This window comes from Dromiciops gliroides, chromosome 3 (genome assembly GCF_019393635.1).
Source record: "Dromiciops gliroides isolate mDroGli1 chromosome 3, mDroGli1.pri, whole genome shotgun sequence".
Lineage (NCBI taxonomy): Eukaryota > Metazoa > Chordata > Mammalia > Microbiotheria > Microbiotheriidae > Dromiciops > Dromiciops gliroides.
In genome coordinates this window covers 237,858,277-237,873,163 of record NC_057863.1, presented here as the reverse complement: position 1 = coordinate 237,873,163, position 14,887 = coordinate 237,858,277, and the positions used below count along the sequence as shown (strand labels likewise).

At 36.2% G+C, this 14,887-nt stretch overlaps 1 protein-coding gene across 2 annotated transcripts in view; it reads right to left on the bottom strand.

The window, feature by feature from the left end:
• PRKX (protein kinase X-linked) overlaps positions 1 to 14,887 on the bottom strand; it is a 154,581-nt gene that overhangs the window by 13,625 nt on the left and 126,069 nt on the right. For both annotated transcript variants that reach the window (XM_043997563.1, XM_043997564.1), the window contains exon 5: positions 6,234 to 6,329. In XM_043997563.1, coding sequence (XP_043853498.1) covers positions 6,234 to 6,329 — 96 coding nt within the window. The remainder of the gene's footprint in view (positions 1 to 6,233; positions 6,330 to 14,887) is intronic.

Sequence of the window (14,887 nt, the reverse complement as noted above, 5' to 3'; positions counted from 1 at the left end):
CAGGGGCACTAATAATACTGATCTGACTAGTTTCCAAAGGAGATTCTTTAAGCCCCAAGTCTTAGTTTCCTTGCACGTAAAATAGAGATAATATTTGTACTATATGTCTCACAGAATCACTTTGAGGAAAATGCTTGGTAAACAAAAAATTGTAGTATAAAATTGGGTTATTATAGGATAGAGAACAGTATCTGTGGTTTTGTTTTAAAACAAAAATTTAGAATTCCTACAGCAAATTTGACTCCTAAATATCTATGACAAAACTTGCTCCCAAAGCTTTATGAATATAAAACAAGGAGAAGTTAAGAAAGACTAATAACCTCCCAATGGGGAGGTTTGCGTACTCCTCTAGTCTCTGCTATTAAAGAACTAGCTTTGTAACACTGGGGATATCACAAGCCCTCTGAATCTCATATATCACAAATATAACATGTGGAAGCTAGTCTCTAATATCACCATGGTCCCTATTAGCTCTAAAATTCCATTATTTATAAATTAAGAAAAGTAATTTACAAGGTTAATGCTATTTGGGTGGGGTGGTTGACATGCTTATAACCTGTACCACAGAAGGATGTTTTAAAGACCAAACAATTTATATCCTGATTCAAAGGTGCGTATAAATATGACAAATTGAAGTAGACATGTTAAGATGTCTAAGAGGTAAAACTATCTCAATCATGTAGCCAAGAGCTCAATATAATTCTAAGAAGGTAGGGGGACAGATAGATGGGAAAACTTTCTAATACCTATGTGGGTATTTATCATTATTTTGCTGAGATGTGAATTCAGGAATCATACAATTCCATAATTTCAATAAATATGCCCAAATATTCTTTGTGTGAGCTATAACCTTCTCCACTGATATAAAAATCAGAAAGCTGATTAGAATTGTAGTAAATAAATAGCAAGGTCTTCCACTAAAACAGGAAAATACTTAATTCTGCTAGAGAGAGGGAGAAATAAAAAAACATATTATGTAAACTATATGGTTGTCACCAGTTCATTGTCTATCAAAATGCCATCTGTAAAGGGAACAGACATACAGGGCTAGAGATTACACCTACTGGTACATGAAGGAGGCAGGGAGGGAGGGAGGGAGAGAGGGAGAGAGGGAGGGAGGGAGGGAGGGAGGGAAGGAGGGAAGGAAGGAAGGAAGGAAGGAAGGAAGGAAGGAAGGAAGGAAGGAAGGAAGGAAGGAAGGAAGGAAGGAAGGAAGGAAGGAAGGAAGGAAGGAAGGAAGGAAGGAAGGAAGGAAGGAAGGAAGGAAGGAAGGAAGGAAGGAAGGAAGGAAGGAAGGAAGGAAGGAAGGAAGGAAGGAAGGAAGGAAGGAAGGAAGGAAGGAAGGAAGGAAGGAAGGAAGGATTGATTTATATATTACTTACTATGTGCTAGGCACTATCCTAAGCACTTTACAAATATTCTCATTTGATCCTCACAACAACCCTGGAGGTAGATGTTATTATCTCCATTTTACCATTGAGGAAACTCTGGCCAACAGAGTTTAAGTGACTTGCCCAGGGTCACATAGCTAGTAAATGCCTGAGGCTATATATGAACTCAGGTCTTCCTGATTCCAGGACCAGTGCTCTACCCATTGAACCACCTAGGTAATAATGATGATGATGATGATAGATGGTCACACACACACACACACACACACACACACACACACACACACACACACACACACACACACTGGTCTTAGATGCCTAAGACTGGTGCTAGATACTAGCCAGTACAGTCATTAGATTGACATAAATTTAGAAGCGATTTGGGAGGTTTTGGGAAAAAATAAATATAATGGTATAGCCAATCCCTCAGGATCATCTTCATGTTTAACCAGGTAAAGAGTTTACAGGTCCTCAATCTGACAAAATTATTTGAATTGCACAGCCAATTTGAATTATATGGCTTAGAAAGTGAGAATCAAAACCTTTTTGTCATCTGTGTCCATTTGTCAGTAGCTAGGCCTAGAACAAGTCCATAGGTGTTTGCTCATCAAACATCCAGACCTAGGACAGAGCTGAGTGAGTGAGTGTGAGTGTGAGTGTGTGTGTGTGTGTGTGTGTGAGAGAGAGAGAGAGAGAGAGAGAGTATGAGTGTGTGTGTGTGTGTATATGGGGGGAGGGAGAAAAGGTGTGTCTGTTCAAGTTCAAATGAGGCCTGAAGCCATTTAAAACAACTTGAGTTTTATCTCCAGCACCTTGAACCCCTTAAGCCACCACTCTCAGAAAGCCCCAGTAGAAAAGTAAGCATAACACTAAGAGATTTGGATACAGATGGATCATAAAGGGAATATGAGACAACTAGATGAAAATACTGGTCATTGTGTAAGCCTTTCTAATCAGTGTGCATTTGGAAATCAGGCCAATGATATGGAGAAGGGAGAGAGGTCAGCTAAAAAGTAAAATATTAAGACTATGGCTTTTGAGGAAAAGCTTAAAGGACTTGGAGATTACTAATACTTCTCAGGGGGAGAAAATTGAGGCACTACTTTAATGGGTCTCCAGTCATGTATATTTAACTGTGATATATTTAAAGTAAAACCCAACTCTGAATAAAAAAAGTGTGGCTTCTAGAAATGGCCTTCTGAATACTATGCAACACTGGACAAATAAGTATACTTCTCTAAGGCTTAGTTGCCACATATGTGAAAAGAAGTTAGAACATGTAATCTCAAAGTATCTTTCTAGTTTGAAAACTTCATAACTGGGGCAGCTAGATGGCACAGTGGATAGAGCACTGGCCCTGGAGTCAGGAGTACCTGAGTTCAAATCCGGCCTCAGACACTTAACACTTACTAGCTGTGTGACCCTGGGCAAGTCACTTTAACCCCAATTGCCTCACTTAAAAAAACCAAACCGAAACAAACAAACAAAAAAACTTCATAACCTTATTCATGTTGAATAGCTAGTCATTAATGTCTTCTGGTTACATTAAAGATAAGACAAGAAAAAAGTTTAAATGGCAGGTTTATATTGGAGGTTTATAAATCATCACATATTCATCTCTATTTCAATTTATATACTGATTCTTTCAAAGAATGTCTTTGTTTTAAAAACCTCTGAGAAGTTTTTCTATGGTAAAGATGCTAAGACACAAGAATATTTTTCCAACAGAACTCAAGGAATGTGATTTCTGAGTGAAATTATTTCTGAATTCAGAGGGATGAATCAAATGACCTCTTGATTTGTTTTTGTTTTGTTTTTACCTTGGAAACTATCATTTTGTTTGTACACTTAAAAAGTTATACATTGAAACATAATACAGTTCTGTAAAAGCTACTTATCGCTGGAAGACCTGCCAGGGAAAAACAAGGTTGTTATCTTTTTTGGTTGATCATTAGGAAAAGTTAGAGGAATAAACCAAAACACAGTAATTTTTAAAAAAAATTTTTTCCAGGTACAAATTTTATAAATACAAAAATAAATTCACAAATTTCTCTGAATACTAAATAAATGTCTACTTAATAAATTCCCACTGAATACCTCCAGCTAGCACTGGTACAGTACTCTTATTGATATGCAAAAAAATTGTATTAATTCATGTGTAATGTTCAAAGGATGTGCTCATAAAACCATTCTTTGTCATGTATAGTTTCTAAACTATGCTAAAGTAGATTTCATTTATAATGATAAAACCCCCACAGTGCCACAGTCTAGAAAAAAATAAATGATGAAAAACAAGTCAATGATGTAGAAAAAAATTAATTTTGGCAAGATACTTGACTTGCTTTACAGATTTATGATTGTATGAAATATGAGATACTAGAAATAGGAATATAACAGAAAATTTAAATTTCTGGTCTTGTCTCATCCCATGCAACTCAAAGCATATTTTCCAACAGAAAAATCTTAAGCATGTATAAATGCATATCCTTTCTGGCACAAGCTTTGCCAACATACACACTGGCTAAAACAACAGCTGCTCACCCATCAGTTAAGCATCTTTTTGCCTCAATCCAGTTGTCAAGAAGAATGTGGAAGTAGCCAGAGGTGATCTGGTAGCCATAAATTTAGTCGTCAGTATGCTGTCTACTTTTAACTCTTTCAAATACATCATGTGAGTATACATATGTGTGTATATGTATAATTTTAAAAATTGCAACAAATGGAAGTCTTCCTTGCTACTGACTACCATGCATATATAAAATATCTGCCATAGTGTTATGGGCCCAGACCACACCAGAAGTTCTCTGGGGTACATGAAAGAACCTTCTCTTTGAGAAACTAAACCAAAAGACAGACACACCTAAAGAATTAAGTGGAACTTGATCGGGACTGGAACCATCACCCTTCATTTCAGTATCCCCCACCCCTGGGGAGATAAGATTAGATGTGGCTGCTGCCTTTTTGGCCTAAGGAGCAGAGAGATGGCTTGAGAGATCCACAGCCACCCCTCACTCAATTTCCCCAGCCACCACCAGTGGAGGATGATCCTCCCTCAATAAGGGAACTTTCCACAGTCAGATGATCACCCCCATCAGTCCTCTATAAAAGTATCTGCCTGTCTCCTGCTCATGGAGCTTGGTATCTCAAAGCCACGTTCTGTGCCATACCTTCTCCCCATGAGAAGAAGTCCAAGGATTTCCCTCTTGGTTTCCCTTCCCTAGCCCCTAAATAAACTATTATCTTATTCTACTGGATTTGTGTGCAAGAGGGTGTAATTCTTTAAAGAGGAATTCCTAAGGACCCCAAACCCAAACCCCTACCCCTTTCCCAAACCCCCCACCTATTTCCCCATAACAATAGGCTAAATTAAATATAATTTTATGTAAAATACTTTCCCATATCATACTTTTTACTTTATTTTTTTTAAGTGAGGCAATTGGGGTTAAGTGACTTGCCCAGGGTCACACAGCTAGTAAGTGTTAAGTGTCTGAGGCCAGATTTGAACTCAGGTACTCTTGACTCCAGGGCCAGTGCTCTATCCACTGTGCCGTCTGTTCATTTGCAAAATAAGATGTCACAAACAGCAAAGACCCAAAAGTGTTGTTTTTGACAGAAAAGAGATCATCCTAAAAGAAATAGTGAAGCTTTTTCTTGTATCCCTAACTAATGGGATTACCTTACATTAGCTGGATTTCCCCCTTTTTTATTGTTTTTCCAGGACAAGAAATTTTTTTTCTTTTTTTTTTTCCTCATTTTTAAAGTAAGCCTCCATTAAATGCTAAAGCTCTTAAAACATGACTTATTTGTTTCAAATGGAGCCCAGGGATGGAAGAGAATGGAACAAGCTTGCGCAACCCCTGGAAAACACTCTACCTGGTGTGCAGATGGAGAACTTCATGCTCCAGGTCTGTCGGCTTAGAAATATTCACTCTCGTGAAAATGACTAACCTTAACAATGCTGGAAGGATTTCTTGAACAATTCAGAGTTTGTAAAGTCATCATCACCTGGCCCTTGCTCATGAAAAATATTTTTTTCTAAAGTTAATTTCCACAGGCCATTTCAATATTTTTTTTTCCCTTAAGAGCATGGGAGAAGGAAATCCTTAGTTTTGCTACAGTTTAATCTTGTTTTACATGCATTTTATGAATACCAATATAGCTAGACTACCACTGAATCCTTTAAGATGAAAACAAGAAATCATAATTAACATCCCATACTATCTAAAGTTAAAACTCTAGAAAAGTTCAAGTTGGTAGCAATTTGGGGCGGGGGAGGGGCAGGGGTTTCAATAAAGGAGGAAAAGAATTAGTACATCACTCTATTTTTAAATTATTACAAATATTATTAATGAGTCCAACACACAAGGGAGATAGAGCAACAAATAACCACCAACTCGATTGTCACACAAATGCCAACATTTAATGTTGTTACCACAAAAATTATTTGTATCACAAGATAGTAAGTACAAATGTAATATAAGTAGATGCTGTTGAACCTATCAACAATATTGCCAGTGATAGAATTGTTAAGAAAACCCATTAATATTATACCAATGCCTGTACTTCCTTATTTGATGATTAAATACCTTTGTTTGGAAGACTTCAGACAAAACTGAAGTGCAAAAGATAAAAGATGATAGAGCATTAAATTGTTATACTTCATTAAACTGAATAATTAAAAACATTTCTTTTGTGTGGAAACTAAGACTTTCCTGATATTTTTGAATACAGCACATTTGATGCTGCAATATGGTATCCTGTTATGCATATGCTTTAACTGTGATTTTAATTAGGAGGCTCTTAAAATAAACAAGCAAATGACAGAAGAGCCAATTTACTTACTTTACATAGAGATCCAAATGCCTGGGGAAATCTATTTTGCCTGCAAGAATTTTTTGATAGATGCCAAATGGGTTGTCATCAAAAAATGGAGGAAACCTGTTAAAAAAATAAATAACTATTTTTAGATTAGAAAAGGGTATGGAAAAATGACTATTTTGTAGTGATTGTTATTTTTGCCTAAAACAGCAAGGAAGTAATTTATTTTACATGCATTCTTTCATCACATACTGAAATCATCTACATCTCAAGAAGTGCTGCAAATGGTTGTCTCTAGCTGACAAAACACATAGAAAAGATATCACTGAAAAATGATCTAAATAGTTTGATTCAATTCCACAAACCAATTTTTTAAAGTTCCAATGATTACCAGGCACTGTGCTAAGCGCGGAGGATACTAAGACAAAAAACGAAGTAATCCTTGCCCTCCAGGAGTTTACACTCTCTTGGAGGTGAAAAAAAAAGTACACAGATATATTTTTTAAAGAGCAAGACATATTCACAGCCACTTGTGGTGAGGAGCGGGAAATGGAAATCCATGTACACCTTGTGTAGGAGGTGGAACCTAAACGATAGAAGCTAGGTAGGTATACAAGGCAGAATTGAAGTAAGAGAGTATTTAAAGCCTGTGTAAAGACATAGAGGAGGACAGAAATGGAATGTTGTACTGGGAGAACAGCAATTAGGCTAATATAACAGTGTCTGAGGGGAGTAATATGAAATCAAACTGAAAAGATAGATCGGAGTCAAGATTTGAAGAGGAATAAATACCAAATGTAGGCATTTGTGATTTGCTTGAAGAGGCTATACAGAGCCACTGAAGTTTATTTGATAGGGGAATGCACATTAGGATCTGTACTTTTTGGAAGATCAGTTTGGCAATTGTTATTTTAGGACCTCATTGCCTTTAACCTAAATTATTAATAACAGCCTCTTAATTGATCTTCCTGCCTCAAGTCTCTCCCTACAGGGCTCCCAAAGTAATTTTCTTTTACCTGACCATACATCTCCCTTTCCCAATCAACTGTTGTGGTTCCTTGCTGCCTTTAGGAAAAAATTATAAATCCTTCTATTTAGCTTTTAAAAGTTTTCCACAATCTGGCCTCAACCTATCTTTCTAGTCTTATTGTACATTACTCAACTTCCTGCCTCTGCAATCCAGCCAAAGTGAATTTCTACCTGTGACTCACATTTAACATTCCATCTCCCCATGCCATGCCTTCCACTAGGCCTGGTCCATGCCTGAAATGTACTGCCTTTTCAACTCTACTTCACAGAAATCTTTTTTTTTTCCTTAGAGATTCAGCTCAAGTACCACTTTCTACACAAAACCTTCCCCAATTACCCCAAATGCTAGTATTCCCCCCCTACCTTTAATTTAACTATTTTGCATTTATTCTCTTTATATTTATTTCACATATATTTATGTTTCATATGTGTTTTATATATATATATACATATATATGTATATCTCATTAAAATATAAGCTTCTTGCAAGCAGAAATTATTTCATTTTTCGTAACTTTTTAACTGACTGGAGAGGAGAAATAACGCAAATGGAAACTTCTTAAAAGGCTTTTGAAACAGTCTAGGTGACTAAGGATAAGGGTCTAAACTAGCAGGATAAGGACAAATATGAAAGATATGAAGGTATAATTAACAAGATTTGGCAACTGATTAGACATAGGAAGTGAAGATAGAATCATCCTGTACTATTCATCTGATTCTGAGGTTTTAAACCTGGGTAACTAGAAGGATGGTGATGCCTTTAACAGAAAAAGGGATTCTGGGAAAAGGTCTGAATGGAAAACAAATTCTATTTTGGGTATGTTGAGTTTGATGGAAAGAATCTACCCAGCTTGAGGCCACTTCTGATTAGAGCTGAGTGGAGGGGCAGCTAGGTGGTACAAGTGGATAAATCACAGGGCCTGGATTCAAGAGGACCTGAGTTCAAATACAGGCCTCAGACACTTGACACTTACTAGCTGTGTGACCACGGACAAGTCATTTAACCCTCATTGCCCCACCCCACCCCCCAAAAAAGAGAGAGCTGAGTGGAATAATTTTTTAATCTCTTTGGCCAATTCCTTCCCTATCCATCATACCATTGCTACCTACAAAAAATGCTGAAATAGTCATAGGTTTTACACATAGGCAGTACCCAAGTTAAGAATGAACAAAGTTAATCAAAAATGGGAACATTTTAGGGCTTCCTTAATAAAGAAAGAGTCATAGAATTTAAAGATGGAAGAGACTATAGAGACCTTCATCTAGACCCAGGGAACTGAATCTTTTTAGTATTATGGACCCCTTTGGCAATCTAATGGAATCTATGGATCCCTTCTCAGAATGCTGGGTGGTTTCGTTGTTGTTTTAATTCAGGAAATTAAATGTGTAAGATTACAAAGGAAATCAATTATATTGAAACATATTTATAATTTTTTCTAAATTCACATAACCCAGGTTTAAGAACTTCTGATTTAGATTTATCCCTTCATTTGTCAGATGAGGAATCCAAGAGAGAATGACTAAATGTATTGAGCTACATGAATGTAAATGAAATGTAACTGTACTATAAGAGTGATGACTATGAGGAATTGTTGTTGGTGGAGGTCTTTCATTCTCAAAGAGAATCTATTTTACTTCCACATTATCTCCCCCACTAGAATGGGAGCTCCTAGAGGACAAGGACTGTTTTTGCCTCCTCTGTTTCCCTCCTTCTTAGCAACACTGGCTGACATACAGTAAGCGTTTAATAAATGCATGCTGACTTGACAATAATCTTGGACACAGCTATTTCAGTTAAGTGGATGTCAGAATATGAGGAATACAGAAGCAGGGAAAGACAAGAATAGATGCAAAGTGAAATAAGCAGAGGCAAAACAATATAAACTATGACTACAACCCAATATAAAAGCAAAAAACAATAATGACAAAACAACATAAAATGAATGTTGCAAACTTTAAAAGAACAAGCTAGACCCCCTGTAAGAAATGATATGAAAAGATACTTTATTTCCTTTTTTTGGGAGGGTGGGGGGAAGAGACAGGGAGGTCCACAGTTGTAGAACACTGAATATATTGTGAGATTTTTTTAATTAACCGGTTTTGCTGATTTTTCTCTTCTTTTTCTTTAAAAAATTATTGGTTGTAAGGAATAAAGTCTCTAAAAGTTGGGAATGGAGAAACATAGGGAGGAATTTGGTTGATGTAAAAATAAAAGAAGATATTAATACAAATTTTTTTAAAAAATCAAATCATAAAATGAGGGGGGCTGGTCTAGGTGACCTTTAAGCTCTAACTCTAAGATTTTAATAAAATATTTTTTCTTAAAAAAGAGGGCATCCAACACATGAAACAAATCCTTTAATGAAGGATTCATGTGAAGGAGTTGAGAACCCCACAAAATGAGAAGGGTTTTGGTTCACAAAGCTAACTGGCTAGATAGTACACAGACATACACATACCCTTTCCCCAGCTGCTGGACATTTAGACTGAGTTCCCTCCACACCCAAGGAATGAGACATATAGTGTCAGCTCCTGTGGCCTAGAGGTTATTGCAAAAAAAATCATGGGAGCTCAAGGGGTCAGAGTTGAGACCCTCAGTACAGGCTCTGGAGTCAAGATTAGGGTGGGACTGAGGTCCAGTATCACTGAAAACCTAGCATTAGAGCCAGAAGAAAATGAAGAAAAATGATTAAAGGCCAGATGAATTAGAGAGCGGGACCTAGAGAGTAAGCGTATTTGCTCTTCTAGCCTTGAAATCCATCCTTGCCTGTCACCAAAGATTTCTACATCTGTCCCCACCACTAGACTTGAAGAAGCCATGGAAAAGAAAGGAGAGCAAGGAAGGAAAATTTTTGTTGCCATCTCAATATGCATAAATTGGAGCATAAATAAGCTAGGGATACAGAAACTGGGAGGGTCTAAACTTTCACATAAACTATAATCTGAGCTGAATACTGTTGTATTCAAAAGTGCCCACAAGGTGGCGGTCCTGTCCAATACAAACATTTCTATTAATGGCCTTCATGAACATGCTATTATAGTCTTAACCTAAATAGGCCAAATAATGTGGTAGCAACTTTTATCTAAAGTAAGCAACTCTGATCAAGAATGCAAGGCCCCACACACTGGGCTGTAGGAAGCAACAAGCCTGTGGTGGAAGAGAGCTGGTTCTTGGTCATAGAAGATGGGCTTTGAAATCTAGCCCTGCAACTTTCTGGGAAGGGGTTTGGAAGTTGGCTTAAATGGCATCTTAAGTCCCTGTGGTTCTTGATTCTATGACATCCTCTTTGCTGTTAGATAAGAGTTGGAAAGTGAGAAGGAAACTTGGGACAGCTATTGTGATGATAGATAAGTCAGATCTCTAATTCTCAGTTGTTTCTCATTTGTACAATGGAGATAAAACCACCACTTAGAGCTCACCCTTATGAGAATCAAATAAAATAAGGCATGTAAAGCATTTTGCAAAATTCAAAGAGCTGTAACTGTCAGTCAAATGCTATATTATAACAGACAGCAAGTTGATGCAGTGTGTTAGGCCTAGGTAGTGTGTTGGGTCTGGAATCAAAAAGACTTGAATTCAAAGACAGCTTCAGATGCTCTGATAGTTGTACGACCATGGGCAAATAACAACTCCTGTCTATGTTAGTTTCCTCACTTTGTAAAATGGGAATAATGATAGCACCCATATCCCAGAGTTGTAATAAGGACCAGATATGATATTTATATAGCTCTAAGCACAGTGCTTGGTACATAGTAGGTGTTATATAAATGCTAGTTTTTATTATTATTAGCGTTATTGTTGTTGCCATTGTCATTCTTATTTTTCTTCCCCAAAGACCCTGAAAAGCCAAGGAAAGTGAAGAGAAACTATGAAGAACTGAAAACCCCAGGAGGGTTAGAGGATCCTTTGCTCTTTAATGCTCTTTTTTGCTAGAACACATGGTATTCCATAGCTCAAGCTTTTCCACACATGGCTCTTAGGCAAACAGGAGAACACATTCTATACTGTGCACTTGGCCTTGTTTCAAGCAATGACTTAAGGTCCAGGCATACAAAAGTCCCTATGGCATCCAAATACAGCAGTGGCATGGAATGTCGTGACTCAAAAAGCCACTGAGACTTCATCTTTGGAGATGCCTGCCAAAACCCTCTACACCACTTCTAATAATGGAGTGAAAAAGGAAAAGGAGTGGGTAGTGTGAAGGGCTGAGTTTGAAATTTCCACTCATCAGGTAGCTAGTGGCTCGTGCCCAGGAATTTGGAGTTGGCTAGCAGAGTTCAGGCTCTCTCATAAACGTTTAGTTGCAGTTCTATGACAGTTCTGCTGCCCGTTATGGGCTCCATGATCACAGTGAGATCAAGCAAGCTAGGCTGGTACCATGCTCCTGTCATTGTGGAACAAAGAGCTATAAAGTAAAATGGCAAGAGAAGCAAGAACTGGGCTGAGAATAATACACTTCAAATTTGTAGAGTGCCTCTACACTTGTGCTATACTGAGAAGGAATCCTTAATGACCATTTTTTTGAATGGGGGAAAAAATCCACCATTCTATTATTATTGTTTGCAACTAGCAATTGAGATTTGTGAAGAAAAACCTGAAAAACAAGAGAAACAGAATTAAATTTGCAAAGACCAATTCCAAGATGATTTCCTAACATAATTTTGTCAGTCCTATCAGTTTCGTATCTTAGTCATCCACTAAGAGTTATTAGAGAAGTATAAAGACCCTCAGAGACTTTGGAATTTGGCTAAGTATCTAATACAATCAATGATTTAAGGAAGAGAAATATTCTATAAAATAGCTGTTCCTAGCCCTAGTATCCACACACACCCCTCTTCCCCACAGAAAAATCCAGATTTAATGTCAATTTACAATAAAATAAGGCAAAAACTCCAGGCTCCATGAGGAATGTTCTTTTGGCATTTGATAAAAGAATCAGTGTCCCAGCTCCATCATTAAGTAGGTTAAATCACTTAACCTCTGTGGGTCTCGGTTTCCTCATGTGTAAAATTACAAAGTTATTGGACTAGATACTCTCCAAAGTTGCTTTCAGCTCTACATGTATAATATATGTCTTGAGAGAGATTTCAGGGCTATAAGTAGAAAAAACATAAAAGAACCAAAAGCTGTGCAATACTAAAAATAAGAAATAAGGAAGTAAGGAATCAGGAAATAAGCATAGCAGGATTGTTTTTGGTTTTGTTGTTAAGTATCATAGCCAGAAGACAAACTTAATAAGAAAATGTAAATCAAGAATAACAATATTTTTAAATGCATATGATATGAATCAAGTAAATATATTCCATGTCCTTAAGTTTTCAATGCATAAATGGGGAGTGTGTAGTTGGGATGGTTTTGAGGTAGTGAAAGCATGCATTTTCCAGTCTCACTATTTCCTTCGACAGACATTAGTGACCAGAATCTTATGTAATTAGCACTTCATAGAATAATTACATGCCCATTCTTTCCTATGGTATCTGTGAGAAATTTTCCCTAATGGTATTAGAATGAATATTTGTTTCCCTTTTCTATTTAGCAACCAAACTAGGGCTGTAGTCCTATTTCAAATGCATTCACAAGTAATAATACATAGTGGAAACATAACAATTTAAGAAATAGGGCATTAAATGCTAGGAGAAAGTTTGTCATACCTGAAAGCAGTTATTGAGTATATTAACCAAAGTGTTCTTGGTAAGCAAGAGATTCCATGACAGTATTATTGGAAAAATATTTTAGCAGCAGTTGAAACAGGAAGTGGAAATTTTTTTAGACCAAAGGAAAGACTGGTAATCATTCCAGAAGGAGTAACAATAGTCAGCAAGTACTTATTTTTTTAAAAAATAGTACTTTGTTGGATATTTTTAAAATAACTGAAATATTGGCATTTTATTCACAAACTGTAGTGTATTTAAAATCATTTTACTACAAGTCAATGAAAAACAAAGTCAATATACTGAATCCTGCTTTACACCTAACCAAAAAGAAATGTGTTAAATTGAGAGATATTGGAAGTAACCTCATTATGCCAATATCTTTAAATTAAGAAAGATACAATCAGAAATTCATACAGTGATTTGAAGAAGCAGAAGACCATTACTAGAAATAAGAATGCATAAACCACACTTGTCATCAGCATTATTTCCTCTGAATTTTAAATATGACCTAAAGTTCTTGACAGTAAAAACAAACACAAAACAAAACCCCCCAAAACAATAACACCAGTGTCTTACCTTGACATAGTTTAGCTTTAATGTTTAATGAATGATTTCTTACTCTGAATTTCAATTATACTTTAAAGGATTAGCATGATTTAAAAAAAATAGTCATTGTTCATAATCAGTACTAATAAGAGGGAGAGTTTAACATCAATAAATGTAAACCCACCAATTAGGGCCATAGCTGCAATAGATTGATCTGTGCTCTGTGCTTGTCCAATAGTGAAACATTGAAGATCTCTCATTTTCAGAGTAACTTCATATCTTTTTAACTGCTACCTACTATTGAGATTTGATCATAGGGAAAAGAATATAACCCCAGTGGAGTTAGGGTAAGCTCCTCGTACACATAAGGATGTATTAAAATTCTTAATATTTTCCAAAATGCCTAGGACAATGCCTAGCATATAGGAAGTGCTCAATAAAACCAGGATAATAATAGCATGGTATGATAGAAGGAGCATTGTATTTGTAGTCTAAAAACCAGCTCCATTATTTGCTAGTATGTGACCTTAGACAAATGATTTAACATCTTTGAGCCTGAGATTTCTCATCTCTAAAAGGAAAGGATTAGAAGATGTGATCTTACAATACCTTCTAGCTCTAAATCATAATATTTCCAATGACTGATTAATTCCATTCTTCTAAAGGGACTATTCTTTGATTTGAGAAAAAAGACACTAGATGGAAGAGGCATTGAGCCTTGTGATAAAAATAGAAGGTGAAAATTCCAGATTTTCTTTAAATACCTTTATTTTAGTAGCAATAGGGGAAAAAAATGATAAGTATTTTCTTTGCTTTATATTTTTTTTTTTTGCTGAAGTATCCAAAAAAAAACCAAAAACAACAACAACAACAACAACAAACCCTTTAAGGTATGAGATAATATAAAATCCTAAGTATGAATGACCTGTAAGTTATTTCTCTTATTAACCATACGAAAGGAGGAAAACATTATCTTCATTTATGCTTCCTTAGGGCTCAGCTTCTTCTCTAAAATAACTAGTCTGGACCAGTTCTAAAATTCTAAGATCCTATGATCTTACTGAAGATCAAAATCAGGATCCACGAGTGCAATTTAATCTACAGAAAATGCTGCCACCTCGTGTTGAAAAATATTACCAATGAAAGATGGCCTGAGAGACTATTTATGGAAGATTATAAATGAAGAAATTTACTTGTCATTTCATTAAAAAAGAAGTAAATTTAAACTGGTGGCTCTTTCAGGAGAATGTACTATTTTCTTTTGTTTGTTTGTTTGTTTTTAGGTGATTCTGTTTGCAAAGTCCTATAGAAATTTCAAAGGACAAAAAAAGTCTCATGAATTTTTCTCCATTCAAGATCATTTTTAGCTATTGCTTTTCATAGATCTTTTTAAGTAGGCACTGTGTGTACTTCATGAAACAAGGTAGAAATTGAAGAATTTCCCTACA